Below are 27,068 nucleotides of genomic sequence, written 5' to 3' on the forward strand. Positions count from 1 at the left end.
AAGTTGTTGACCAGGGAGTGCTCTCCACCTCATCCTGACACATCAATCCTCAGGAGAGAACTGCCTTAGACTTCTCCAAGCCAGAGTTTTCTTCCTTTTTGCAAGAACAAGAACACTGGACACCTTGGAATTAAGAGAACTATCAAGGTGAAGGACATCTACACCAGCTGGAGTTGGCGCAATCAGATCCTTCCTTATGGATTGTGGGCACACTTCTACCAGTAAATTGTTTGGTTTGATTAACAACCTCTGAATTGCTGTAAGAATCTGGTGTATGAGCTTTGGTTGAAGAATTGTCACCAAAACCTGAGTGCAAATTGCAAACTGCAGAATTTTCCAGTTCAAGAAACAAGGGAAAGAAACAAATGTAAATGACCTCTGCTTGAGCTCAATGTTCTTTACAGTGTCTTGGGTGGACTGTAAGATGCCAGCGCTGCTGGCCAGCCTTCTGTTGCTGATCTCCTTGCAAAGGCTGGTAAGAGGGGGTAAACATTGTTCTTTATTTGAAATGGTGAAATTTCTCATCCTACTAAAATAAAACTTTTTTTTCTTTTTTTTTTTTTTTTTTCCCATTTGAAACATGTTCTTTAAGGAGCTCTGGGTTCAGCTTAAACTCTTCTGCTTTCAGTTGGTCTGTTCCATTTCTTACCTGTCTTAATTCCTTTTAACTACTTGGTTGGAAATTTCCTCTCATTTGGAGCCAGATGGTTTCCCAGGGTGTGTTTGTGAGAAGATCTCATGGAATTGTTCTTCTCTTTTTCCAGCCTGTCTCAGTTGAGGCTCTGAAAAAAGCAATGTGTTGTTGGATAGGACAGTGACAATATTGCTCTATTATTTGTGACTGCCTTTTAGCTTTCTCTCAAAGCAATTATGGTATCACGGAGAAATAAACTAAATCCCTGTATAGTTTATGGGCCAGTGTAACTTCAGAGGCTAATAAAGGTATCAATTTGGTTATGTGTCTAGGTTGAATACTTAAGATGAAGTGAATATCTACTTGTAGAATTCAACTATCAACTGACTACCGTACTTGACTAGTCTATTAGGAGATCAAAAAGCAAAAAGAACAATGTCATAACTCACACCATTTCTTAGGTCTTATTACACAAGGTTTTTATTAATTAGAAATGCTAGAAACAGATAATTAGTGTGCCATTTCATAGACAGTATATATTAGAGGTTACTTTCCTGTTATGGCACCCATTTGTGTAAATCTCTACTAATGTGTTTAATGTTTATTTACATGACAAGCCCAGCTGGCCTCACTAAGACAAACTGGATAAACAAAAGTTTTGGCACAGTGCTACTATATTGTAGTACTGAACATCATTCTCTGGAGCCAAAACATGTCCAGGAGGTATGACAAGATAGGAAGAAGAAATTCACCCCTGAGATGTGTTCAGGCTGCACTGCCCCGAGCACATTGTTTTGCTTATTCTTTCTCTCTTCAAAACCACTTACTAATCATGAGCAGAATATTGAAATAAATGGACCATGGATCTGTCCTGCAGGCTCTATACCCTCACCCTCTGAAGGGCAAACTCTCCTAAAGTTTTTAATGCTACTGATCCACATAAATTAAGAACTCTGGCATCCTGGCTGGCATTTTCCCGAGGTGGGGCTTGGACAGTAACCTGAGGCTGCTCAGGAAGGTCTTGTCAAAGATGCCTACCTGCTGTGCTTGCTCTGCCAATAATGACAAAGAGGCAAGAAGACGGTAGGGAAAAACCTGGCTTGCATCCATAGAGATACACAAAAAGTTCACACTTCTGATGCTAATCTTCATTTGCTTTTATGTTGCAGGCTGTGTCCCACCTCATGATGGATATGGCTCTGCATTCCTTTGATGACCAGTATTTGGGGTGCAGAGAGCAGGTGATGGAAGAACTGGAGCGAGGAGACTATTTCCAAAAGGAAATAGCTGCTAACAAGGACTATTTGAGTCTCTGGAAGAAAGCTCAGGAGGCTTTGTTAAAGAGCCCTGTAGGTCTCTTGAGGGAGATGCATGAGAGTCATGCCATAGTCCTCATGGCTTACACCATGAACTCTTCCTTCCACTCTCAGCTGAACTGGGCCACATCTACAGCAGGAACCTCTCCAGAGCACTACAGACACAATTTCAGTTTCAAATATTTTCACTTTTACCTAACGACTGCTATCCAGATAATGAAGCAATGGCAGAGCAGCAAGGAGAGCATGGGAAAACGTAACTGTTACCGAGTGCACAGGGGTGTAAAAGACTTACATATTGAGGCCATGGTAGGCAGCAGGGTACGATTTGGCCGTTTCACCTCCACCTCCCGCCTCTGGAATGAAGCCCAGAAGTTTGGGAATGAAACTTTGTTCACAGTGACCACTTGCCTGGGAGCAGCTGTGCAAGGCTTTTCTTACTACACGTCGGAGAAGGAAGTCCTCATTCCCCCTTATGAGATATTCCTTGTCAAAAGGTTTTTTCGGACACAGCGCGGTAACCGGCTGCATCTGCATTCTGTGGGGAACTACAGCAAGTACCACTGCCAGCTCGTGGAAGGTATGGTATATAGCCCTTCATGCAGGGGGGACGCAGGACAGTACCCCAAGCAGCCCTCACCAGCTGCACCTACACGGGGCCACGCTCAAGGCCAAATCTGTGGCTTGCCCACTGTGTTCGCCTACGAGAGCCACATGACCCAGTTTTCATCTGTTTGTCGTAAAACCTGGGAGCACCCCGCAGCTCACTAAAGATGAATCCACCTGATACACAGCAGGTCTCAGGGTTCTTTGCAGCCTCCATTTATCCCATCTGCCATTGCAAGGATGTCATAGGACACAAGCATTTGTGTCCCCAGCATTCCTACTGCAAGGGCAGATGAGATCTGCAGGCAGCTTGAATTCAGATATTTATTCTGGTGGCTTGCAAAGTTGCTACACTTCAAGCCTCAGGACAAAGCTATTGCTGCTTTAGTCATGTTCTCTCTCCTGTGGCAGAAGGGAGGAAAGGTATCCTTTGTCAAGGCACACACTGTGAGTAACCTGGCTACAGAGGTAACCGTTCTGTGCTGGAAGACCTCACTGGGCCTGTTGCACAGCCCTGTCCTTCTGTGAGTCCACCACCAATACAGGACTCTCGCTTTTGTCTCTTTGAACAATAGTGTGTTAATGCAACTTTTGAGCACGAAACAGTCATTCAGGAATCAGAGTTTGTGCCTGGACCTGAGCCAAAGTAGTAGGCAGACTTGAGGAAACGGCTCTTCTAGGCAAAGGCTGTGTTAGCAAGCGCAGGAAGCTTTAGGCAGCCAAAAGAGGTCTAAATGACTGCTCTCTTGACTTTCTTTCAGCTTCAAGAAGCAAGAACAGCGGTTCCACTGCCCTCACCTCTGCTATTCTTCCTAGTGTAGTTGGAGTTTTCTTCTGCTTGTCCCACAATGACTGATTCTCTGGCTGCATCCAGATGTATACACTTGAATAGCGGGCAAGAAGAAAGCACTGGAAATCAGTCTCTGGAGTTCCTGTTGTTACAGAAGGTTCAACCCTCCCTTTGCTTTCAGCTGCAGCTCTCCAGCTGAGACTGGAACATTCAGCCTGGTTCATCAAAACAGACATTCCCTGGACCCATTCAGGTAGGAGGGCAGCTATCTATGGCCTTTCTGAAGAGTAGGGCAGTGACACCCTTCACTGTAGGTAGCTTTCCCTCAGGTATTCAGGAAAGACACACATGGACTTTAGACTCTTTACAAATCTTAGTACCTTTATTTTTAGTGAGAGTCTGTCTGTAGGATGCGAAAGGCACCATGGTGGTAAAGTCAAGTGGGTAACTGTGCAGCTTTGCATATCTCCTTTCAATGCAGGGTCCCAGGCGACAGTAAAGTCTGTGGCTGCTGCATAGCGGTCTTTCCCTGCTGCATGACCCCACGGACCAAAGCCATAGCTCTCATTTCAAGCTCACTATCTGCATATCACACATGGGGGACAGAAGCATAAAGCTGCCTTGAGACATGAACTTAGCAGCAGAGGATCATGAGACTTGTCAGGCCTGTCTTCAGCTTTCATATTGGACTTTAGCATTTCTTCTGAAAAACTCAGGCAGATCCTGTGTTCATAACAGTCCTCTAGTAGCTGATGAATACATGCTGGTCATTTCACGTTGAAATGAAGGAGAGCCTGTGGAGCCCACTGCTGTCTTCATGGGTGTTGGATGTGACTGAAACTCATTTACCTGCCTTTCTACTTTGATGGTCTGCAATTCCCCTTTCCAACATGTCTTGCTTGCTTCCTCACCCCTGGTCCCTCACCTCACTGACGCTAGCCCTGGGCTGAGGCTACAGTCAGAGAGGTTATCTCACTGGTCCAAGGAGACTAGTCATGGTGATTTAACTTTGCAATGGAGTCATCAAATAATTGAACTCAAACTCACTGACACATTTCACAGATCACCCCAGCTTTCATCCCCTGTCCAAAACAGTAAGCAACAAGTTAGCTATCCAAATGAGATCTGAATATAAGAGGACTGCATAAGCTGCTGATCAGCTGGTTAGTCAAAAATAAGGACAGCCAAAAGCACCTGTGTGAACTGCTTGACTCTCGGAGCAGCTCCATATAAGCTTGGTGCTGCCATTCCGTTGGAAATCCTGTGGCAAGGAATGCAGAACTTAGGCACATGAGAAATATTAGCACTAGAAATGTAGGCACTTAAAGAATTTGGATGTCTTCAGGTTTCAGCAGATTAAATGGAGGAGTCTGAGGCTCAGCATCTTGTGTATCAGGTTTACGTGTCTGTAATGGCAGAGGCAGTCATCTAATCATCTAAAACCTAGTAACGTGTTCTGTGAAACTGAACTACTGTCCCTGAAATCCTGAGATTGCTCAGGCAGCTAAACCAGATTTAATACAGAACTATTTTACTATTACCTTGGTTTCTATCTATATTTCATGTTACTTTCTTGCTGCTCTTGTTTTACCAGTGATTTCAAATAATAAGTTGTCAGAACTTGATTTTGACCCCTAAATGCTCAAAGATACTAAACCCAGATTTCAAAAAAGAATGAAAAGATTAGAAGCAGCTGCAGCAGAGACCTGTTTTATGTGTGTTCAAACATGCTTAAACTCTTTCCTATGTGAGAATTACAGGAATCGAGATGGATTTCTGACACATCTGCACACTTATGCTGGTTTCTGCTTATCTATTATTGCTGGGATGCAGGCTTCAACCATTTTAACACAGGTCTGGAATCTTTCACAAGGTGGCTTCAGCACCCTGAAAGCCTCCTCTAAGTAGTCAGCCGCTATTTTCAGGCCTTTCTTTATGGATCTGTGTCCTCGAAGGATAGCCTGTAGGAAAACAAGAAGTGAAGAGGAGGAGGGTAGAGAGCGAAGCCTGAGCTGTTGTGACGTTCCACTTGAGGAGGAGCTGCCTTCGGTGGTACTTGGTGTCTCATTTTCTTGCAGCATCTTCACAATATCAGCATAGTCCATGAGAAGTTCTGATACTTGCAGGGATAAGGCAGGTGAAGTCAATAACTGATGAATAGCAGACTCTACTGTGTCAGGGAAATTGTCATGTTTCAACATCACTGCAACGAGTACACCCATGATGCTTTCTACAACCCCCTTGTAATTCTCATAAAGTTCCTTTACTGCAGTGATCTTGTCCTGCAAGGAGGTGATGGGACCAGCAATCTTAGCATACAAACTGTGGCTGATGCTTTCCTGTACATCTTTGTCTTTTGTTTCCATGGTGGCTTGCATCTCTTTCAAAGCACTGACCAGGAACTGCAGATTCTCTTTAATGCTGAAGTTTTCTTTTACTGACATGATGGGGAAGTTGGTGCCAAGATGCTCATTGAGGAGTCGGAATATTGTGTTGGTTGAAGAGACATAGATGTACACTAAATCATACAGATTCTGGCAGGCCCTGACCAGCCTTTCTTTATCACTTTTAAAACCAAGGCGGGCTAACATTTCTGCAGTGGTATCTGACTCTGAAAAGCAAACAGAGGAAATCCAGAAGACACGGGGGAATAAAACTGGATATATTTTCAGCTAGAATGTTACATTTCTGTAACCAATATTACAAATTATCAAGCCACCTGACCCGCACTCCCCCAAGACATTACAGGTAGAAGAAAACACAGAAAAAGCTCTTTGTCAGCCTTTGCAGGGGTCTTACCAAGCAGGCCAGCAAAATATGGTGTAAACAGCTGCAAGTATCGTTACTCTTATGGCTGCAGGAAGTATGACCCTGACCTTCAACATGCAACCTGAAAAGCAATGGAAGTGCTGTAAGTGAATTATTCTTGCCTTTTGGTGTTTATTGGTAAATTTATGGGAGTCCTAGCAAACAATCTACTTTACATCACCCTTAGAACTATATTCCTTCAGTTTGTACATACTGGTGGTTCTACAGAGAATTAAACTCATATTCTGGGGGTGGGGGAATAGACACAGCGAAGTCAAATGCATCAGACATACACATTCAAGAGGCAAAGCAATTGAAGGCTGAGTAATGAAATGTTTTGTCAGGCTACAGTTTCCTGTGAAGTGACCCATTATCTGTCAGTTCATACAGCGGCTAAGTGTTGCAAGCATCCCTTGATAGGTGGAAGCACAAAACATTCTCCTTGCTTGGCCTCCCGTCTTGCTGCTGTTTTGACTATTAAGGAAGTTATGTCCTGCTTGCACCTAAGAGTTCCCCAAGGCCAACTGCAGGCACAGTCCTGGGTCAGCACACGGCTGAGGGACTGCTCCTGATTTTGCTTTTGCTTGTGCCAGAGCCCTGGAAAGCCAGACTGGTTGCAGCAGACATGTTTCATCAGCTACTGCTGTGGTTAGATGTGCAGTCAGATGTGTCCAAGCAGTTGCAACTTCCCATCCCACTGCATATTTTTAAAGACTTTTCTCTCACCGCTCAGCTCAACCCTCTGCCTCTTCCTCCTTTCCCTTCCCATGCAAAAGCGATCTGAAATTGTGTGAAATAGCAAAATTGATTTTAGCCTCCACTGCTGTTCAGCCAGAGCTGGCTCGAGGGCTCCACACCTCTTCTTCCACTCTCACGGCATCAGAGGAGAGGATCTGGGAAATTGCAGCAAAGAAGGGTGACAGACACTGCAGATGAAGTCCTTCCCCCAAACTTAGTAGGTCTGAAACAATAGCTATTATCTTCCCTAAACACCTGGAGTAAAACAGGAACAAAACTACTTGCTTATTGTGTAAATGATTTTCTGTCATGTTCCAAATGATAGAGTAGGGACTCTAGAAGAGTTTGCATCCACTGTAAACCCTGAGGACCTGAAAGCAGCTTCCAGGCTACAGAATATGACACAGAGGCAGTTGCCAGCCTGATGAATTCAATTCAGTCCAATATTGGAAGAAGTATTTCAGGACTATGTGGCATTCTCAGTTAGTAACAGGAGTCACAACTAATTGACCATTGCATAATAGTTAAACCATTAATGTTCTTTCTCAGCTCATCTTCTCATGCCTACAGCTCTGAAAACAAGGGGAGTTTGGTACTCTGGCTCTGGGTTGAATAGAATAGCTCAGCTTTCAGGGGAAAACAAGCTGGCAATTGCAGAGTACTCATTTTATGCTTGATCTTTCACTTTCTCCTGAGAACTCAATCATGCTCTAGTGGGGAGCCAGCATTCATGACCAGAGCCCATTGGGCAGCAGGTCCATCTTTCTAAGGATCCGAGCATGGAAGATGTCTAGCTTGGATGAAGGCAGAAGTACAAGCTTGTCTTGCTGAGACAGACAAAGCCTGTTTTCACTGTCTGTGGTATCTATTTTTCTATTTGTGTGGGACTGTTCAACTTCCATAATTCGTAGGTGTACAAAACCAGTCATGGCAACAATTCATTATTTCAAGGAACAGCTGCAAGCATTAGTGTTTATTGTTTATACTTATAAACAATAGAAATGTATAAATCCCAGTACTAAAACTAATCCTGTATCTGTATGAATGAAAGGCGCTGTCCTACATATTTTATGTTCTGACAACAGCAAGTAATACCATCCCCTTTCAGCCATGGCTGTAGGTACCTGTGATGATACCTTTGTCGTAGGCAGAGGGATTCGTGCTGTACCTGTTCTCTCCAGGAACAGGCGGCCTTTGGAGGACCTAACAATTGGGAACCAGCATGAAATAAACTGAAATGTGTTAAAATTGGAAGGAAGGGGAAAGGAGGAAGAAAATGAAATGAGCCTGGGTAAACAGCACACAATAGAATTAATGACAAGCAGGCAGGCAACAGGACCCAGCTGAAGCCCAGGCTCTGGATCCCTAACTCATCACATGCTGCTAGAAACCACCAGAAGAACACAGGGGAAAGAGGATGAAGTCACTGTTCTGTACACATTCAACTGATTGCAGGAGCACTCAGACAAAATCAGGTAGGCAGTCTAAATGTTTAATTAAAAAAACTTCTGGAGAAAATCTCCCTGGAGCTGGAGAAATAGTCAGAAATATAGAAATGTATGTGGCCTGCTTAACTCTAGAAAGCAAATGTAAAAACTAGCAAAAGTGTTAATGTGAAGAGTAAGAAGTAATTTTAGCATTAAGAGACAAAATGTAGAGCAGTTATTGGAAGCTGAAATAATCATGTGTAAAGAACAGATGCTAAAAGTCTCCTCCACACCTGTCTGGTAGGTAAAATGTTTGTTGAAGTTCCATTCCTCTTAGAACATTTTGTCTTCTCTGTTTCTACAAGTAAGGAAAAACAAATGAGCTTTCGACAAAACATCACTGGAGTGGAAAGGATCTAATACCACACTGAGTCAGAGAGCAAGTCAGCAACATCGCTGAGGCAGGACTGATATGAATTCATACCTTGTATTGACATGGCTTTATGTTTCCTGAAAATCACAAACCTTTACTGTATATGTACTTTGCTCCCTCCAGTTTGAAGAAAAAGAAAGATGTGTTAAAGAGTTTATTCTCTTGACAGAGCTACAAGGTAAGTGGCTGGAAGAAATGTACAGTACTGTGCAAAATATTGTGGAAAAAATTCTCTTCAGACTGGCTTGTATTTCAACACTGAGACTAAAAGCTGGCTAGGGGACTGTTGAAATCATTCTGTTTTTCTACAGTGATCTTGTGGGGGAGGGTGTGTTTAGTAAAATACAGCTGGGTCAGTGTCAGATGATTTGCAGTTAGCAGATAATGCAAGAACTACAAAGGACCAAAATGACACAAAGGTATCTTTTTAAAAAGAAAAATCTAGCTAGTCCCCTACACATAACTATTTGTAGCTATAACTGTGATATGTAGGCATGAACAGCAAGAAGAGCTGTATCTTGGAAAAATGCAAAGCACTGCATAAAAGTAGCCCAGATTTGCAATAAGAGGGCCGAGAATGCAAAAGTACCAACAAAGCAATGAGTCATCCTACTCATTCATAGTTTGCCCCTGTTGCAAAGACAGACATATGCATTTAAGTTAAAATCATGCTAAAGCATTTTTACTTCGCAGCTGGTGGTGGGTTAAAGGGAAGAGGCACAGAGTTGATTACAGAAGCTTAGTGATGAGGAGTAACTCCATGACTGGTAACTCAGTCACTTTGGACTCTATATACTGACATGCAGGCAATGAAGAAAAATGTATTAAATATGCCCTTTTGCTGGCAAACCAGGGACAGCTCAGAGAAGAATGGTGACCATAAGGATTCAGCACAAGCTTTTGGGGGGGAGGAATCAAAGAAGTTAAATTTTGTGCTCTGGTCTCTACAGTGATAAAGGAGGGCCAGATTCTGCTCAGTCATGTCCTAGGAGTTTGGTGAGCACCTGCTGATACTAGGTCCACACAGGACACGCTGGGTATGAAGGGAGTGTGGCTGCGCAAGCGGGGCTCTCCCTGCCAGCTGGTTCATGCTGCTCCAAGGCAAGCTGCCATCACAGACATCCTGCTGGAGCAGGTGCACCTCGCGGTGCTTACACGGCATGCTGAACGTCACCGGGCTGTCTGCAGCTGTTTGATGTTCACGAGGGAAAAAGCAATGGGGAATCAATTACAGCATTAAGGAGGTGAATAAACAATGAGGGAGCAGGGGCTTCCCTGATAAGGGAAGAAAAGACAGTGGGAGATGTGTGTAAGGTGATATAGGTTAGGATGGGTTTATTATAGATAATTTTACTACTTTTTATGAATTCCCAAGTGTGAGTTTATTAGTAAAAGCACAGAGTGCTTAGATAGTAACACTTTATCTCAAATGTGAGGAGAAATAAGCTACACTTGCATAAAACACCCTTATGCTGATACAGACTGGGCCCACTCCACCAGTCATCATAGGTGTTTAAAAATCAGATGCCACTAACTGAAAAAAATAGGCTGATACAAAAGTGTGTCTAGAAAAGGCCTTTCCTTTCCACAGCTTATTTTAGATTTTGCTGATTAGATGAGATTGTTCTGTTTTTTAGAGAATTAGTTCAGCTTCTACCATCTTCAGTTTCAAAGTTGAAGAATGACCCATGTTCATTTTACCAATCTTCTGATTACATATTTGTTAGCTATTTTTGTTGCTCTGAGTATGTCCAATGTCTCATAAGGTCCTTTTCCAATCATTTGGCTAAAGATCCCAAACAAGAATTAAGATTTCTATATTTACAAGCTATGGCTTGGGATTTGACTTCCTGAGTATGAAAAGAACCAGTGAGGCAGAGACAAAGGACATTTCACTGCTCTTTAAGGGGTAGGGTTATAGGTGTTGAACAGAGTAAAAGATTTCTTTTTTCTCTTGAAGTAGCCTATTTCTGAAGAATGGCGCTGAGTGACCTCCTTTACCCAGATAACCCCAAGAGAAGGCAAGAATTGATCCATCTGCACCAGGAATTGCTTGACTGCATGTCCACAAATTTCCGTGCAACAAATGAGCTGGCTGGAGTGCTGAATGAGCACCTGGGCTGTACCATTACCTACATTCAGATGAGAGAGAGCAGCACTGTCAAGGAAAACTGTGACATTATGATTCAAGCCATGAGTGAGATTCAGCACCAGGTACAGAAGATTGATAGTGACATGAAGGAAAAGCTAGAGCCTGTGCTGTACCAGAAGCTGTATGACATCAAAGAGCCTGAGTTGGAGAAAATTGCCATAGCTCATAAAGTTTTTTCCATTGTTCTTGGAGAAGCAACTTCAACAGCTGGGATGGTAGCTGTCAAACTTCTTGGCTCCAATCTTATAACTCTCACTGTGAGCAAACTCATCAGTCTCCTTGCGCAGATTGGGGCATCTGTTCTTGGGGCAATCAGCATCACCATTCTTGGGCTCGGCATTGAAATGATCCTCCATGCCATCCTGGGAGCCATGGAGAGGAATCAGCTTCTGGCAGCTGTGAGAAGCTACGAGAAGCACCTGGCTGAGTTTAAAGCAGCCTCAGAAAAGTACCAGTGTGCCATACGTGAAGTGACTTCTTTGGTGAGACAGCAGGTTCAGTGAACGAAGTCGGAGTTCTCTCTCCTGCTGCAACAGCAGCTGCAGCAGCTACACCTGCAGAAAGCTTTTGATTCATTATGGTCAATGAACTACTGATGGCTTTTTTTCTTATTAGTGGCAGCAGAGCAAGAGATGTGACAGATCAGGGAATTGGCACTGAAATATATTAATAGGGAACTGGCTTATAGGTGCTTCTGGGAGGCAACGCTTCAAATACTTCGCACCTTTCCTTCAGCTATTTTCTGGAATGCATTGCAGATAACCTTGAACTGTAATTGGTACTAGTAACAATAATATTCACTGCTGGAGCAGTAGTGGTGAGAAGGCGTGATTTTTCTCTTACTGTATTTCTATATCAAAGATGACAACATGATGGGAGAAAACAATTCCAACAAGCCAGTCCATGTCATCATCTGGAAGGCTCACCGGGACAGCTGTAGTTGCTAAACTCTGAGTGTGGATTAGTGCTAAATCTGACTGATAGGCTGAATTCCCTGTTCATTGAGCTGCTTACACGGACTAGCTGAAGCATATTTAACTGCTATTTCCTGTCCCATCCCTGCCTAAGGAGCCAGCCAGAGATCTTCTTTAAATAAACTCGAGCCCCCGTAGATTAGCAGGTAAGAGAAACATGGGCCCGCAGTCAAACACACACAACCTTGCCCCACAACGGAGAGAAACTAGCTGTAGTGTTCCAGGCACGCCTGGCTGTGAACAACCTCTTATGCTCAGTAATGCCCCGCTCCTGCCAACCCACAGGTAAATACTTCTGTGCACAGTTGCTGCTCTGTTGATTGAAATGAGCTTATACCCATGTACAAGTGTCTGTAGGATTACAGCCCTATTAGTGCACTACATTTATTTTCAAGTGCTTTAGCCAGTCCTACCAATGTTGGACTGCCAAGAGCATGCTCAGATTCTGAATTTCACAATATGCTACCAAATGTCTTTATTTTTCAGATTAAAAAAAAAAAAAGAAGCTGGAAGCAAGAACATGATTTGCAGTCTCTTGCTCTGATTTGCTGTGGTTTGCTTTTTTTGCTTTGATCTTTGGAAAAAGAAAAGGTAATTTAAGAATTAATAAAAATGTACCTGCATATTGTAAGACCTCTCTTTCCTGTACTTGGTTTGTTTTTTTTTGTTCTGTCTGAAAAAACAATTTTAAACCAAATCATGAAAAATTATTAAAATCTTCATTATAGATGCAATTTATAAATTCTTTTTTATATCCATGGTAGACTAATCTAGTAGGATTGTGTATAAGTTCCTTTTTTAGTACCAGCTTCCCCCATACTAAAAGCATACTTGACTTCATACTTTTTTATTAATACGCAATATTAGCAATATTAGATGATTATATTAATAACTAGATCATGCCTGTGAAAGTAAAGAGATGGGTGAGATTACAACAGGGAAGCTTTCCATTGGCTTCATAACCCTTTCATTCTGGGTTTTGGTGGTTTTTTGTTGTGTGTCCCCTCCCTGTTCCCCCTTTTAATCATCTTTTCTGATTCCTCTTTGCTTTTGTGTTCAAAAGCCACTAGATGGCAATGCAGCTGCTGGCTCTCAAGCAACTGCTAGCCATCAGGGAGTAAGCCCAGAGTTCAGGCCAGGGACTGCCAAACTGGGACCAGCACAAGCCGCAGACTGGGCGATGCGGGTCAGGAGTGGCAATTCAGAGGAGGCAAAAAGCACTGCCTTGCCTCACACGAGGTATTGTGGTGGGTGACATGGTGACCTGAAGCATCGTTTCTCCAAGATGTGACATCTCCTGTCTCCTGACACAAGTGGCACGCAGTTTAGAAGTACTTGTTTAGAGGCAAGAGACTGTCAACCAGCAGAGCAGCAATATTTGAGTGTTGGAGAGACAGGAGTTCCTGGCTCCTCCTGACTTTCTATGTGCAAATGTACACTCTAATTTAGGAATAAAACCCACCAGCTCGGTAAGTATCTTTGCAAGACTGCCAATCACTGCTGTACAAGAATAGCGGAGTCAAATAAAAACAAATCTGTTGTACTTTTCAGGCAGTTTGTCCACATTTTCTTGAAAGCAAGTTCTAAGCAGTGTCAGGAGAAGTGAGATACGCAATGAGAAACATAAAGACATACAATTTCTAGTCACCTCTTGACAGATCCTTGTTCCTGGTGGGCTTAAAGGAAAGCTGGCTTGCCTGCAACAGCAGGTGTGGCAGGTGTCCTCATGCCCATGAGATGCTGGAAGATGTTGGAGATGATGGAGGCTGGCGGGTGGCAGCCTGTCCCTCTGCTTATGAGGTAGGAGGCCGTGAGGTCACAAAGGCCGAGCCAGCATCCCAAGCCAGCTAGGAGAGCCACCCATGACCTCATAGAGCGGTATGGCAACATCCAGCCATAACAAGGTGGTTTTGAGGTAAAAAACCTGCTGATCAGCTTGGGATCTTCTTTCTCTCAACATTAGCAATAAAAAAATCAATGGGATTTACTTGCATTACCGACAGTTATATACTTGAACTGAGTGCAGCGTGCATTTAACCAGCTAGATGAAAGGGAGCGCACCCGGTGGAAAAGAAACAGCTTAGCTCTCTGTTTCTGCTTGGTAACTAAAACTCTGTCCTGCCAAATAAGAAATAATTCCTGCTCTGTCTAGCCCTCTGACCCGTCTTACACTTGGTCCTCCAAAGATGTCATAACCAGTCTGGGGTTAACCAGTCTGCTGATGCTTCTCCTCTGGACTCCCTGGAGCTGCCTCTTGGCACGACAGAAGAACCAAGTGAAAAATGTGAGAGAACTTTTGTCCTCCAAGTCAGCAGACGCTGCTGGGAGAAAGCAGTTTGGGCTGTGGCAGTACCGCTGTCCCCACTGAGCCCAGTATTGTCACGACAGAAGACCCCAAGCCCTGTGAGGAGCGGCCTATCTTCAAAGCCTCAGCCGTCCCCCTCTCCAGTGACACAGTACATGACAGGGATGTGCACGGCCACAGCGTTCCCATCACACCCCCTCGGGCATTCTCCCTTTGCTCTGTCAGTTGTTCTGGACAAAGGATTAAGAATTAAAACTGTATAATATGCATGTTCCAAATAAGAACAGCCCCAAAGAAGAAAAGAAACTGTAAACCAGCCAAAACCAGTCTAAGCTGCTTTCAAACCTGGGTGGTTGCGACGAAAATCTGCCCTGCAGCAAATTCTTTCTGGTAACAAGAACAATACGAAAGCACAGGCCAAAAAGGCGCAAGGTGGGGATAACTCTGCCGTGCGCATGGCAAGCGAGACTCCCGAGGCGCTGAGAGCTCCTGAAGCCCTGGCTCTGAGGATGCTCCTGGGCTGGCCACCTGCTAACTTGGATTTTGTCCAGTTTGCGACTAATCTTGGTGTTAATGCGATGCGCAGCTTATAGTCTTACTTTTACCCACCCTGCCATGATCCTTCATAAAGTTCCACATTTGCCGCTATGCCTCCGTTATTTGAAAAACTGTAACAACATGGTGTTGCGTGGCACGTTCACCCAGAGTAGGGGGTCTACAAATCCTGCTCGGAGATCAGACCACCTCTGCTCCCAGGTGCATCTCTGCACAGAAAAACTTCCTTCCTACACCTCCCCCCAGCACGTTAATTCTTTAAGCCTGCACCCGTACTTTATTGCTTGCCCCCTCCTTATTCGCAGTGATGCCACTGGTATCCAAGGAGATGTTTCAAGTATCTTTATCCCAGTTTTTCACCTGACTTTTGCTGGAAGAAGCACTTTGGGCAACGAGGCAGAACAGTTCCTGCCAAGTATTCACCAGCCTCTGCAAAGCTGATCACCAGTTTACCGCAGGAGGAGCTGCAGGGAAAGCCAAGTAACAGAGTAGCTTCTCCTAGGAAACAAACTAGCTCTCCTGCTCTCTTTGTACAGCCTGAGCTGCCGGATGAACGTCGTCCAGTCACTTTTCTCCAGTAGTCCCCTGAAACGGCAGTTGGCACCTGAGCCTACTAGAGGGGTGCCAGCCCTGCTCACAGGGGAGCAGTGCTGCCTGCAGGCCAAACCCAACAAGAAGTGCAGGTAACATCCGGGTCTACCAGGAACTCCTGCTCCCTCAGCGCTTTCCCTTTATTCCCCACAGAGAGAGGCTTCTCACAGGCCCCTCAGTTCTACTTTGACCCAGGACAGGGAGGCATTTTGTAGCATCTCCCCAGGAGAGTGTGGGGGAAGAGTGCCCGCAGTGATCACGTTCACAGGGCTTCTCTTCTGTCCCAGCGTATTTCCCGTACCGGCCATACCGGCGTAGCGCTCCCCCGCTCCAAAGGCGCCTTCTCTCCCCATACCCCTCCCTAACTGGGTCTTCCCGCGCCCCAGAAGCCGGCGGGGCCGGGGCCGGGACCGAGCCGCCCGCCCCGCTCCCGCCCCGTTCCCGCCCCGCCGCCTGAGGGGCCGGACCCAACGGCCGCGCCCAACGGCCCACGCCGCTCACGTGATCCCCACCTCCCGGCCCCACCCCCGGCTCCCCCGCCGGCCCAACCATAGAGGAGCCTCCGCGCGGGGGAGAAAAGAGCAGCGGAATCATAGAGTTGGAGGTTGGCGCGCTAAAGTCCCCACTTCCGGAGTGCGGTTCCGCGCGGCGCGGCAGTCGCGCTTTACGGCGGCGCGCCACTCGGTCCCGGTTCAAGATGGCGGTGGGGCCGCGGCGGCAAGGATTGCGGGGGCTATAGAGGCCGCTGCAGCGGGAGGGCGCCGGGCCGCCCCGGCCGGGCGGAGGGGTGAGAGGAGCGGGACAGGGCTGGGCTGGGCTGGGAGGAGAAGGAGAAGGGAAGCGAGAAGGCGGCGGTTTGCGCTACCGCCTTCTCTTCCTCCCTCCGTCGGCGGAGGAGGGCAGGCTTTCGTGTGCCTCATGGGAGACTTTCTGCCTCGTTCCCCAGTGGCCAAAAAAATCATAAATTTAGTGGTTGTTTTTTTTCCTCATCGGCTGTTAACTTGTTGCGTTGAGGCTCTCTGCTTTGTGTTCTAAAAGGATTTGGGATTGAGGTTTCAGAAGTTTATTCTCCTTCCTTTTACCCTTTAAATGTTAGAAATCTGGGAAATGCCGGGTGCAGATGTAACTCCTGCCTCTGTTCCGTGAGCTTCCCACCTAAAGAAACGGTAGTGTCTTGCAAAAAAATCAGTGCGATCTTGTAAGTAGGAAGTATGTTATTGGTGATCATAAATCATGGGGTGCTCTTGCAAACAGCAGGCCAACTGTGAGGATAACCTGGTAGTATGAGCCATGAGCAGAGCAGAGCAGAGATTTTTACTAGTCAGTGCGCTGAATGTGGTCAGTTCTTGGAGCTTGCTAGGAGCCCTTTCTGTGAGGCCTTGAAACACTAAATGAGGCTCTGTGCTTAAATTTCTTTTTAGGGGGCAAGGGGAGGCACGTCATTTAGTGGTTTGAAAGTGGCATCTTCTGTAATGAGGGAGGAAGGATGCATATGGCGACTGCAGTGAGGCAGCGGAGAACTTTGGACTGAACTTGTGAATACTTTCACTTTGGTTGCAATCTGTTTGGATGCAGTATGGTGACTAGAAAGCTGCATCCCATCAACTTCCAAATTTCAGAGGGTGTTTTAGATTTTGGGGTGAAATCTGTTGTGTGTTGTGGGTTTTGGTTTTTTTGGGGTTTGTTTTCTTGTTTGTTTTTTGTTGTTTTTTTTTTTTTTCCCCAGTAGTGTTTTGGCAGGAAAGTAGGGGTGGAGGTGGGGGGAGATTAGAGATGTGAAAGAGACAACATCCCTGGCTGTAGTTTGGACACTTATGCAGTCATCTGTAAGTTGAAGAAATGTCTAAAGACAGGAAATAATTCTTTCCAGAATAACCTTTTCTTCTTTGGTCATCATAACACAGCTTGAAATAATACTGATGGAGGTAGAGAGCATAAGGGCAGTGGTATAGCAGTGGTCTGTGGGGAGAAGATACAGATGTGTGTGCGGAACACTTGCTGGTGGATAAAGTGGGTGCTGGGAAGAGAAATCATTGGCAGCTTAAAAGTCTGAGAAAAGGAGGCAATTTGTGGGAAACATTTGAAATAGAGAGGAATGGAAAGGTAAAAATTGAAGAGCTTTTATGAGGGTAAATGAAAACCTAGAAGGACTCTGATATGCTGTTAGAAAAACAGAATGTGTGTTTCTGCATCCCCTGTGCACTCTGTAGTGTAAGCAAGAAGCTTCTTGGTTTGAGTCTTGGAGTGAATAATGATCTGGTTGATTAGTTTAAAGTAGGTACTTAATAAAGTAGTAGTAAGTAGGTACTTAATTAGATAGTAATACTTAGTTAAAGTAAGGTGATTTTGATGTGGATGTCTGTGCTTGTAGTAGCATTTGAGGACCTCACAAGTATTTGAGGTTTTTGAGGGAGCAACGTGCTGATATAGAGAGGAGAGATAAACATACTCAAGTTACTGGTGCACAGGACCTGAAACCATGTCATCTTTTGCAGGTCTCTCCCTCTTCTTAAATTTTTCTTTTTGAGGCAGAAGGAAGAAAGTCAAGATGGGGCGGAGATCTACATCATCCACCAAGAGTGGGAAGTTTATGAATCCCACGGATCAAGCCCGTAAGTATCGATAAAAGCTAAGCAGATGAGAATTGGGGGAGTCCTAAGGAAGCAGATAAAAAGCTTTCTCTGAAGAGAAGATCCTCACTTGTGAACCAGGACTGAGTTTCCCTAACTTGAAAAATGCTATCTCAGTTTTGGCTGGTCTAAAAACTTCTTGAGAAGGCTGCTTGCTTGCATGCTGTTGCTTCTCTACAGTATTTACCTCTTGGTTTTTACTGTAGTTATCAGCGTTCAAAGGTCTTTGTACTTAGCTGTTGGCTAAACTGCAAGCTGCTGCTTGGGATGTTGTTAGTTTGTCTGAGGCTAGAATTTGAGGAACATGTCAAATTTTGCAAGTAGTCTGGTTAGATGAGGGAGTCGTCTAACTGTGTTTTTCCTTTTGGTAACATGCCAGATGTTATCCATGCTAAGCAGATAAAGAAAATTCAGACTTCCATGGTGAATATGCTTTATTTCCGATGTGCGTTCAAAGCCTACATATTTTTAAAGTGCCTTGTCTGTTGTTGGCTCTTTTTCAGCTTCTGGGCAGCAATCCTTTCATGACTGCACACATCACTATGACTTTTGCTACCTATTGTTCTTTACTGTATAGAAACACCCCTGCTTCTGGAGACACAAAAGACTGCTTTATCTCCTTTTCTTTCCTTTCTTTTGAAATCTATTTCATGCTGTATTTCTCTCTCGCTGGGAGGATGTGTTTAAAAGTTACAGTCTCTGTAAAATAAGTGAACTGTTGAGAAACAGCACTAATCTTGATGAAGGAAAGGTTCTTCATGGATTTGGGTATCTCTTTCAAGTTGTTATTTTCTCTTTCTCCCTCTCTAGGGAAGGAAGCTCGGAAAAGGGAGCTAAAGAAGGTAAATAAAGAGATCAGAAATGTTTATTTGGTGTTCTCTGTACTATGTATAATGTTTGTGATTGTAATGCGCCGTGGCCGATGAATAGACTACAGATGTTTTGGTTGATATCCTGAGATTGACTTCGGAAAATACCATCCAAACAGGCAGTTTTAAGAAAACACAGGCAGAAATCTTGTTTTGAGTGACCATATCTCATCATCTACTATTTTTTAACTTGTGATAATTACAGCTTTTTGAAACATTATTGTAAGGACTTGGGAATTACCTCCCCCCCCCCCCCATACACACACAAACCCCACAAACAAAAAAAAAACACCCCCCCCCCCCCCCAAAAAAAAAAAAAACAACCCAAAAAACCAAAACCAAACAAATAAACCACCCAAGACGCACATACTTTTGGGCGTGTTTTACTCTATACCTTTTGTCAGTTAGTTATCTTGTTGATTGTATGTGTCTTAATAGGAGTGAATGAATTATAGAAGCATTTGTAAATAGCAAGATAGTGGAATTAAAATTCTCAGAAGTTTTAATTACCTTTGCTGTTGATTTGTGACATGGTTAATATTTGCAGGGTATTTGAAGCACTTTTTTTTTTTTTTTTTGCAGGCTGGGAATATTGAGAGGGGAGTATTTGGTACAAATGTCTCTCTCCTGTGACACTTCTGATCTGCTTGATCTATGATTTTTTTTTTAGAACAAAAAGCAACGGATGATGGTACGAGCAGCTGTACTGAAGATGAAAGATCCAAAGCAGATTATCCGGGACATGGAAAAATTGGATGAGATGGGTGAGTGAGAGGTACCAGGTGTTGGACTTAGGCAGTGGTTTATGTAGACTCATAATTTTAAGAGATGACTGGGAGGCTAAAATAGAGTAAACTTTTTCCTTTCTTGTTAGAAGAGGAGATTCTATGCATAATTGGGGATTGATTATGATTTGAGGTGATGTGGTGCCATCAAAGATTACTTTTTTTTCAAGGAGATGGCTGATAAATACAATGAGTAGTGTGTGTGATAGTAACTTAGAGTTGAAGGAAGGGATTGTCATAAGGCTGAAGACTTCCCGAAAGTAGGGATTGGAAGTTGTTTGCTTTGAAGTTGTTTCATTCATCGCAGTTGTGCAGTAGAGTAACTATCGAATTTTTGGGTTGTTTTTTGCTGTCTTGGATTAGAGTTTAACCCAGTACAGCAGCCACAACTTAATGAAAAAGTGCTAAAGGATAAACGCAAAAAACTCCGTGAGACTTTCGAGCGCATCTTGCGGCTCTACGAGAAGGAGAATCCTGACATCTATAAAGAACTGCGCAAATTGGAAGTGGAGTACGAGCAGAAGAGGTCACAACTCAGCCAGTATTTTGATGCTGTGAAGGTAATGCTTATTATAGTTCAGGCTTTTAACTGTGGTAGCATATACTATTTGTCTGCTCATTAGGTGTGACGGTTATGAAGGAAGGGAACTTTATAAGAGACCAGTGTATATGTTATGTGGCCCATATTAAGTACTTATATAAATTGGCATAGTATCTCTGGTTACGGCATTTCAGTGAGGGCAGCATGGGCGTTGTCAAGTCTGTATTTATCTCCGATGTATTGATTTCATTCAACAAGAAATTACAGAGGAAAGAGAAAATTATGTTGCAATCAACAATATCAGAATTTGTTTTCTGTATCAAAGAGTGAGCAAGCCTGCGAGTGTGCAGTTGATATTTCTGTGAATTTCTGCTAAATCTGTTGCTGGAAATAATGAGAATCTTTTGGCATTCCTTTAAAGAGTTTTCTTTTACATTCTTCCCTACCATATTGGAGAACATAATGTTGCCCAAGTGCAAGTAGCTGTAAAATTTTTTTTCTTTTTTTCTTTCTTTGGAATATGCAGCAGCCTATGATTTGTGCCTTCTGGATACTCAGAAAAGAGGCGTACTTGTCTGCAGCCTCTTCCTTTTGGGGGCTGAAGGTCTAAAGGGAGATGGAAACCTGACTGGATTTTAACTGAGATTTTGACTGAAGCCTTTCACAGGTGCACTGCGTGTGCTTTTCTGTATGTTGAAAGCTTTTACTGTTGACTTTTTCCCAAATGTCTTTCATGGACTGCTGCAAGATAACATGCCCTAAGAACAGACGCCTTTGGCAAGCGATGGCAGGTCCTGCGTGTTCTGTACTCTGAAAGGTCTTGAGGTTGTGCAGTAGCTTCTGTGGGAGTAACCCATTACCTCTTTTTTTTTTTTTCTTCCCCCCCCCCCCCAGAATGCTCAGCACGTTGAAGTGGAAAGTATCCCTTTACCAGATATGCCGCATGCTCCCTCCAACATCCTCATACAGGACATTCCCCTCCCAGGGGCCCAACCACCTTCTATCCTCAAGAAGACATCAGCCTATGGGTAAGCGGAAAAAGGAACTTGGAGGGGAAGTAAAAAAGGAGCACTCTTATTACTGGGGAGGAGCTAGGGGTAGAAGCAGAGGTAATATTGAGTAGCAGAAATCAGTTCTGTGTGAGTGAATTGTACTTTCTTTTAACCAGAGCCCTTTAATCTTTCCTTACTATTACGATTTTTGTTTAAATTGCTTTGGGTAATACACTGTCTTCTAGCATTTGTCTTTCTGCATATCAGTAAAACTTTAAAGCCTTGCCATAGGTGCCCTTTATATTAAGGAACATAAGTGCCCCTTAAATTGCCATATATGTGTTCAATTGTCTTGCTAGTATATTCAGTTTAAGCTCCTAGTTTACTTGTTTATCAGGTTCCTCATTCTAGTACTAGTTCTATTTCTTTCTGAATAACCTTCTATTTCCACCAACTTTGTGGTTACTTCATTCGGCTTCTGTGGTGGGATTCAATCCTTGCTTTTTTTCAGTCTTCTCTTCAGCTGCCTTCTGAGAAGCTTGCTTTTGTCTGATCTTCAGCAATCGCGTTTGTATGAGGTTGTAAACTCATTGGGACAAATCTGTAGTTTATAAATGTTCATGTTTCTTTTTAGAAGCTGCGTAAGCAATGATGAGAGAAGGCTAAAGAATTCTATTAAGTGCATGTTTGCTTTCGTTTGTTTGTGTTCCTACATTTCTCATTTCCTTTCTTATTTCCAGACCACCAGTTCGGTCCATTTCTGTACTTCCTCCTCCTGGGCTCGGTGTTCCACGTTTACCTCCAGGCAGGAAGCCCCCTGGACCTCCTCCAGGGCCACCCCCACCTCAAGTCTTACAGATGTACGGCCGTAAAGTGGGTTTCACCTTGGAGATGGCTCCTCGAAGGCGAGAAGAGGAGATTTCTTACAGTTCTGAAGCAGGTAAGGACTTCCCTATTACTATCTGGGGTTTTCCTTGACCATATTTTGCTATGGATAGTACTGCTGTGAACGTAGTGTGCCCTAGATGAGGTATTCTCTGGGCAATATGGGTGTTAATACTACTTGAAGGACTCTTCTTAAGTGATTGCACCTCTGAGGTGGTTCTGGTATATTTCATAATATCTGCAATTTTGTTACCAGCTATGTTTTTAAATGTTGAAACTTCTAATGACAACTTACAGATACTTTTTTTTTTTTTGTTAGGTTTCACAGATTGGATATTTTCCCATGTAGTCTTAACAGTGCTGAAACATTGTACATATTATCCCTTAAAAAAAACCCAACCATTTTCAGAGAAGTCTTCCTTTTTCAGAACAAACAAATAAAAAACCCCAAACCAAAACAACAACAATAAAAACCCCAACTGACCCTGGGTATGCATTTGCTAAGGGAACCTAGGTCCTTCTTTTCACACAGTTATTGTATCATCCCTAGAAATTTTTGTGAATAGGTAGATCAGCTTTACTGCATACTGGAAAGCATCAAAGTATTTCAATGGTGGGTGACTGCTGAATAGAAATGAACTAATGAGTTGTAGATAGGAGCTGCCTTCACTTGTTTGCTGTGCAAATTAGCCAGCTGGTTAATAGGAAATCTTATAAATAAACTCTCCAAAATATTCTTTAAGAATATGTGCTAAACAGTAGAGAGTTGGCAATATGTCTATGCTGCTGCTAGGTGGATTTTTCTAACTATAGACATACAAAATATTCTGTCTTTCACACCAGTATATTTGGAGTTTATGCATTTCCTAATACTTTGCTTCCTGCAGGACAGCGAGGGCATGATGATGATATGTCCAGTACCAGTGAAGATGAAGGTTATCCTGAGGATATGGATCAAGACAAGCATGATGAAAGTAGTGATGATAGTGACAGTGATAGGTCAGATGCAGACAGTGAAGGTGAGGACTTCCTGCATCGTGATAATGACAAGGAGAGAGAAGGTGGTGAAGAAAAGAAATCAGGTATGGTGGGAAGTTACAGATTGGGGTTTGATTTGATTTGATTTGATTTGATTTGATTTGATTTTTTTTTTCCTTCTCAAAAGAAAAACACTACTTAACAGAGTTTGTGTCTGTTTTCCTGACTGGGAGAGGAGAGTAATTTGTTTAGCCAGCTAACTCTGTTCTAACTCACCTAAATTCCAGCTGAGGAATTTTTGAGTAAATGGATCAGAAGGAAACTATCTAGAAGTGAAGCATCTTTTCAGATGGACCTGTTTTCTTAACTGTTAACTTAGTAAGGCCGCAAGCCATTTTTCACCTGAAGCATTGAATTGGCAGGGTTCTCTAGAAAAATTAAGCCTCAGTGTAAAATATACTCATTCTTCGGTGACTTGAACAGTACTTCTAAGACAACTAAATTTTGTGCTACTAATGCTTTTGGGTAATATTTTTTTCTTGATTGCTTGGGAGAGACCAATTGGTAGACATACTAGGTTGGCAAAACTTCAGGTAATCAGTAACACCAATGTTAACTCTTAATGTAAGGAGCATCATTATGTTAGAACAATACATTATCCATACCAGGTAGAAGACTTAAATCTATCTGATTTTTATTATTGTCTCACCTCCCGCCACCCTTGCCCATGCTTTGCCTTCCCCAGGTCATAGCGTACGGTTTGCAGACATGCCTGGGAAATCACGAAAAAAGAAAAAGAACATGAAAGAACTGACTCCACTCCAGGCCATGATGTTACGAATGGCAGGTGAGTGAAATGGATATATTAAGTGGAGATATGCTGTTAGGCTTCCAGTTAAGGTTTCTCTGGTAAGCTTACTTTGTTTGCACAGTTTTTATTTTATAGAGTAAATATTGTACTGTCATAGTGTAAGGTCTGCTAAGAGTATAAGCTGTGGTTGTCTGTTTTTGTTTTAAACTATTTTTAGTGTAGTAATGTGTGTGTTTTGCATAGGAGAGTTTAAGTTATAGTAGCAACTTATGGGGGTTTCTTGATGTACTGGGATTTTTTCTTCTAAATTTTATCTTGCTTAACTTTTAAACAATTGCTCAAATGAATTATGAACCTCTTAGTGAAAAAGAAAAGGTGAGATTGTCTATGGGCTCAGCCTGTAACCTGTAAGGATTAATACCCTTTTGTAGAAATAAGTTAACCCATAGAGTGAAAACTTTTTTGTTTTGTTTGTTTTAGAAAGACACCACAGTGTCTTTTAGAGGTGCTAGAGTTTCTTGGATGTGGGGATTATGCTTAGTCTGAGGTCTAAATAAACTGTTTTTTAATGAAAATAGAACAGATTTTATCTCCCTCCCCCCAACCCCTTCTCCCTGCTTCTTTTTTGAATTATTTGAATGATCATAGGAAATTATTTCATGTTCCTTCTCCCCTCCTTGTGCACACCCCCCACCCTGCCAGACCACAGATAAAATAGCTGCAGTTTGGGTTTGGTAGTAGAAGTTTTAGCTCCCATAGGTACTCATAGCTCTTGGTGGCAGAGCTATCTAGAACTGTGATTTGTTTTTTTTTTTTCTGTTTAATAATTAAATGTGGTCAGTTTTCTTTCCTTTGAAGTGAAGTTTATCTTTCTTTTTTATTTTGTGTGCTTAAGTTTCTCTGTGATGTTCACAAAGATATTACCTGTGGACTGTTTTTTGTAAGTATGTCTCCATTTCCAGGTCAGGAAATTCCAGAAGAAGGGAGAGAAGTGGAGGAATATTCAGAAGAGGAGGAGGAGGAGGAAGAGGACTCAGAGTCTGAAGAGACATCCCAGCAACAGCAGCAGCAACAACTCAGTGAGGAAGCTCTTGCAGAGACTGGGTCATCTACTGCAACCTCCCAGACACAACAGCAGCAACCGCCTCCGCAGCCTGTTCCTCCAACTCAGATACAGGCACCTCCTATGCCTGGGCCACCTCCACTAGGACCACCTCCGGCCCCTCCACTGAGGCCCCCAGGACCACCCACCGGCCTTCCTCCTGGCCCTCCGCCAGGTGAATACTTGATTTACTAGGATTTGAAGGATGCAGGCTCTTGGTACTACAGACAGTGTATCAGTTTGGGAGTTTTGAAGCTGCAGAATGTGTTGCAAGTGAGGTACAGGAGCCCAGTGTGGTAATTACTGAGACCTGTGTGATCTCTTCTGCGGTCAGTCAGTTGTTGCTGTACAACTTTTGAGGCATCAGGCTGCTGTAGCTGTAGTCAGCCTGATGGGCATTGGCTTGTTTGTTAGCACTAACACTGACAGACAGCAGTGGAGCCAGTGTTGGAGTATGAAGAGCGAGGTCTGGTGCCACATGCCTCTCCAGTGTTTTTTCTTTTTTCCTTGTGTTGTTCCCCCCACACCCCACTCCGAGTGAGGCAAGATTAAAGAGGTTTGGGAGCCACTACCTAGTTATAGGTTTTGGTGTCGTTTTTTAATAAAAGCTACAGTGTGAAGGCTTTTGCTGTTCTACAACCTGAATGTATTTCAGTCTTGTTAGGGAAGATAACTATCCTCAGATGAAGTAAGTACTAAATTTGAATTCATATCAATATTGGACTGCCTAGAGACTGTTAGCAATGAGGCCAATCAGTACCAGTTTTTTGTAGTGTATGAGGCTTGTGGGTTTTTTTTTTTTTGGAGGCCAAACACTTGAGTTTCTTTGATCTGGAGAAAGACAGTAGTTTATTTTCTGTGAGTCGATGGGGTTGCCATAAAGCTGAACTGGATAATAGTAACAGGTTGTTTAGTAATTAAAAAGTGTGTAAATCTGTTGCTTGTTCTTAAATTGCAAAGATCAGCAGTTGGACTATAGCGAGGAGCACTATGTACTATGGTTTTAACGTATTTTATTCTATATGGGCATATTAACAACATGATTTTCTGAGGGGAAGGGGAGTGTCAGGCAGACAAAGTTCTCTTTCCAGTGTCTTCATCGCTGTTCCATTTCTGATACCTCCTAGAGGGGGAACCTCAAACCTCAGAACAGTTGCTTTCAATAGAGCAAAAGTACTTCTTTTCAGGCCAGAAGGGCAATCAAATGCCCGAGTGAAAAGATCTTTCACTTTTAGTTGTTTTAAATTTGGACAACCTCAGCTCAGTAGCTGTTCTCAGCTATTGCTTCACTACATGGGGAGAAGCCCTCTTACCAAGTGGGAGAAGATACTTATAGTTGACTGTTGTGTAGAAACTTTAACTCTACAACTGCTGCCTTTTTTTTGAGATTTTTAGAACATCTATTTAATCTGGCTGCTGGCTTGTGTTAGAATAGCTTTCAAGTTACTGTTGAAGATCTTCAGTATTAGCTGATGGGATAATTTGGGGTTTGGTGGTTTTTTTTGGTGTTGTGGTTTGTTTGTTTTCTCAGCCATGATCTAAGTTTCTTTTTTGTATGCATGCTTTCAGGAGCTCCTCCATTCCTGAGACCTCCTGGCTTACCAGGATTACGTGGGCCTTTACCTCGACTTCTGCCACCCGGCCCTCCACCTGGGCGACCACCTGGCCCTCCCCCAGGCCCCCCACCAGGTCTGCCTCCAGGTCCTCCTCCACGTGGGCCCCCTCCTCGTCTGCCCCCTCCTGCCCCACCAGGTAATGTGTTCTGTTCGCTTCAGCGCCAAGTCTCTCCCTGCCTTGTTTTCCCAGTTTTCGCTGTGGTGACCAAGCCAGGAAGTATAAGCGGTTACCAGTTTGCCGTTGTTCCTGTCTGTGTGGCTGCATTGTGCTGTATCTTTTTCTGTGTAGTAACAAGTAATTCCATACTGTTGTGTGTAGTCTGGTAGCAAGAAATCTCTTCTCAAAAAGGGAATTTCAGAGTTTAAACTTCTGCTGGAATGTTCCTGAGTAAACCCCGGGTGCTATAATGGTGCTCCACTTAATGAGTTGGAGATACAGATATTTTTTTCTGCCTGGTCAGACATTTTGGATGACTCTGAAGTTCCAGTGGGATGGATCATCAAGAAACTTTATTTTCAGATTAAAACTT

At 43.4% G+C, this 27,068-nt stretch overlaps 3 protein-coding genes across 20 annotated transcripts in view; all 3 read left to right on the forward strand.

Moving 5' to 3' along the window:
• Positions 1 to 8,368, forward strand: ART4 (ADP-ribosyltransferase 4 (inactive) (Dombrock blood group)). Of its 5 annotated transcripts, none has more exons than XR_015706954.1 (4): positions 1 to 475; positions 1,804 to 2,530; positions 3,318 to 3,599; positions 8,001 to 8,368. XR_015706954.1 is itself a non-coding variant. In XM_087767704.1 (3 exons), the coding sequence occupies exons 1-3, from the start codon at positions 392 to 394 to the stop codon at positions 3,410 to 3,412; spliced, it is 906 nt and encodes a 301-aa protein (XP_087623830.1). In that variant the 5' UTR covers positions 1 to 391; the 3' UTR covers positions 3,413 to 3,600. The 5 variants fall into 5 exon arrangements, 1 of the variants encoding a protein (XP_087623830.1); XR_015706955.1 differs by having other exon boundaries at positions 8,040 to 8,368; XR_015706952.1 differs by lacking the exon at positions 8,001 to 8,368 and adding an exon at positions 3,828 to 6,257.
• On the forward strand, positions 3,460 to 12,515 carry SMCO3 (single-pass membrane protein with coiled-coil domains 3). 11 transcript variants are annotated; one of them, XM_087767709.1, is made up of 3 exons: positions 3,515 to 3,599; positions 8,876 to 8,930; positions 10,713 to 12,034. In XM_087767709.1, the coding sequence occupies exon 3, from the start codon at positions 10,730 to 10,732 to the stop codon at positions 11,405 to 11,407; it is 678 nt and encodes a 225-aa protein (XP_087623835.1). In that variant the 5' UTR covers positions 3,515 to 3,599; positions 8,876 to 8,930; positions 10,713 to 10,729; the 3' UTR covers positions 11,408 to 12,034. The 11 variants fall into 11 exon arrangements, 10 of the variants coding, with proteins under 10 accessions (XP_087623838.1, XP_087623840.1, XP_087623835.1 ...); XM_087767711.1 differs by having other exon boundaries at positions 10,716 to 12,034; XM_087767710.1 differs by lacking the exon at positions 3,515 to 3,599 and adding an exon at positions 6,119 to 6,257 and having other exon boundaries at positions 10,716 to 12,034.
• Positions 12,308 to 27,068, forward strand: part of WBP11 (WW domain binding protein 11) — a 17,047-nt gene continuing 2,286 nt past the window's right edge. Inside the window, exons 1-11 of one of the 4 annotated variants that reach the window (XM_087767701.1) lie at positions 12,308 to 12,469; positions 17,825 to 17,941; positions 18,770 to 18,801; positions 19,499 to 19,592; positions 19,977 to 20,173; positions 21,049 to 21,182; positions 21,887 to 22,086; positions 22,919 to 23,113; positions 23,755 to 23,856; positions 24,783 to 25,097; positions 26,492 to 26,674. In XM_087767701.1, the coding sequence (XP_087623827.1) occupies positions 17,878 to 17,941; positions 18,770 to 18,801; positions 19,499 to 19,592; positions 19,977 to 20,173; positions 21,049 to 21,182; positions 21,887 to 22,086; positions 22,919 to 23,113; positions 23,755 to 23,856; positions 24,783 to 25,097; positions 26,492 to 26,674 (1,516 nt within the window). In that variant the 5' untranslated portion in view covers positions 12,308 to 12,469; positions 17,825 to 17,877. Of the gene's footprint in view, positions 12,470 to 14,062; positions 15,422 to 15,913; positions 15,934 to 15,956; positions 16,117 to 17,824; positions 17,942 to 18,769; positions 18,802 to 19,498; positions 19,593 to 19,976; positions 20,174 to 21,048; positions 21,183 to 21,886; positions 22,087 to 22,918; positions 23,114 to 23,754; positions 23,857 to 24,782; positions 25,098 to 26,491; positions 26,675 to 27,068 lie in introns of those variants that run through there. The other 3 variants (XM_087767700.1, XM_087767703.1, XM_087767702.1) reach the window with 3 other exon arrangements.

The sequence above is a fragment of the Nipponia nippon genome, unplaced genomic scaffold (assembly GCF_047370975.1).
Source record: "Nipponia nippon isolate SJK-2023a ecotype South Korea unplaced genomic scaffold, ASM4737097v1 scaffold_3, whole genome shotgun sequence".
Taxonomy (NCBI): domain Eukaryota; kingdom Metazoa; phylum Chordata; class Aves; order Pelecaniformes; family Threskiornithidae; genus Nipponia; species Nipponia nippon.

What these genes read in the sequence shown, in the direction of transcription:
- SMCO3 (XM_087767712.1), top strand. Translation starts at nt 10,730, where the DNA reads ATGGCGCTGAGTGACCTCCTTTACCCAGATAACCCCAAGAGAAGGCAA.
- ART4 (XM_087767704.1), top strand. Translation starts at nt 392, where the DNA reads ATGTTCTTTACAGTGTCTTGGGTGGACTGTAAGATGCCAGCGCTGCTG. An exon ending in TGATCTCCTTGCAAAGGCTG is followed by an intron (nt 476 to 1,803) that starts GTAAGAGGGGGT and finishes TTTATGTTGCAG; the next exon opens with GCTGTGTCCCACCTCATGAT. An exon ending in CCACTGCCAGCTCGTGGAAG is followed by an intron (nt 2,531 to 3,317) that starts GTATGGTATATA and finishes ACTTTCTTTCAG; the next exon opens with CTTCAAGAAGCAAGAACAGC.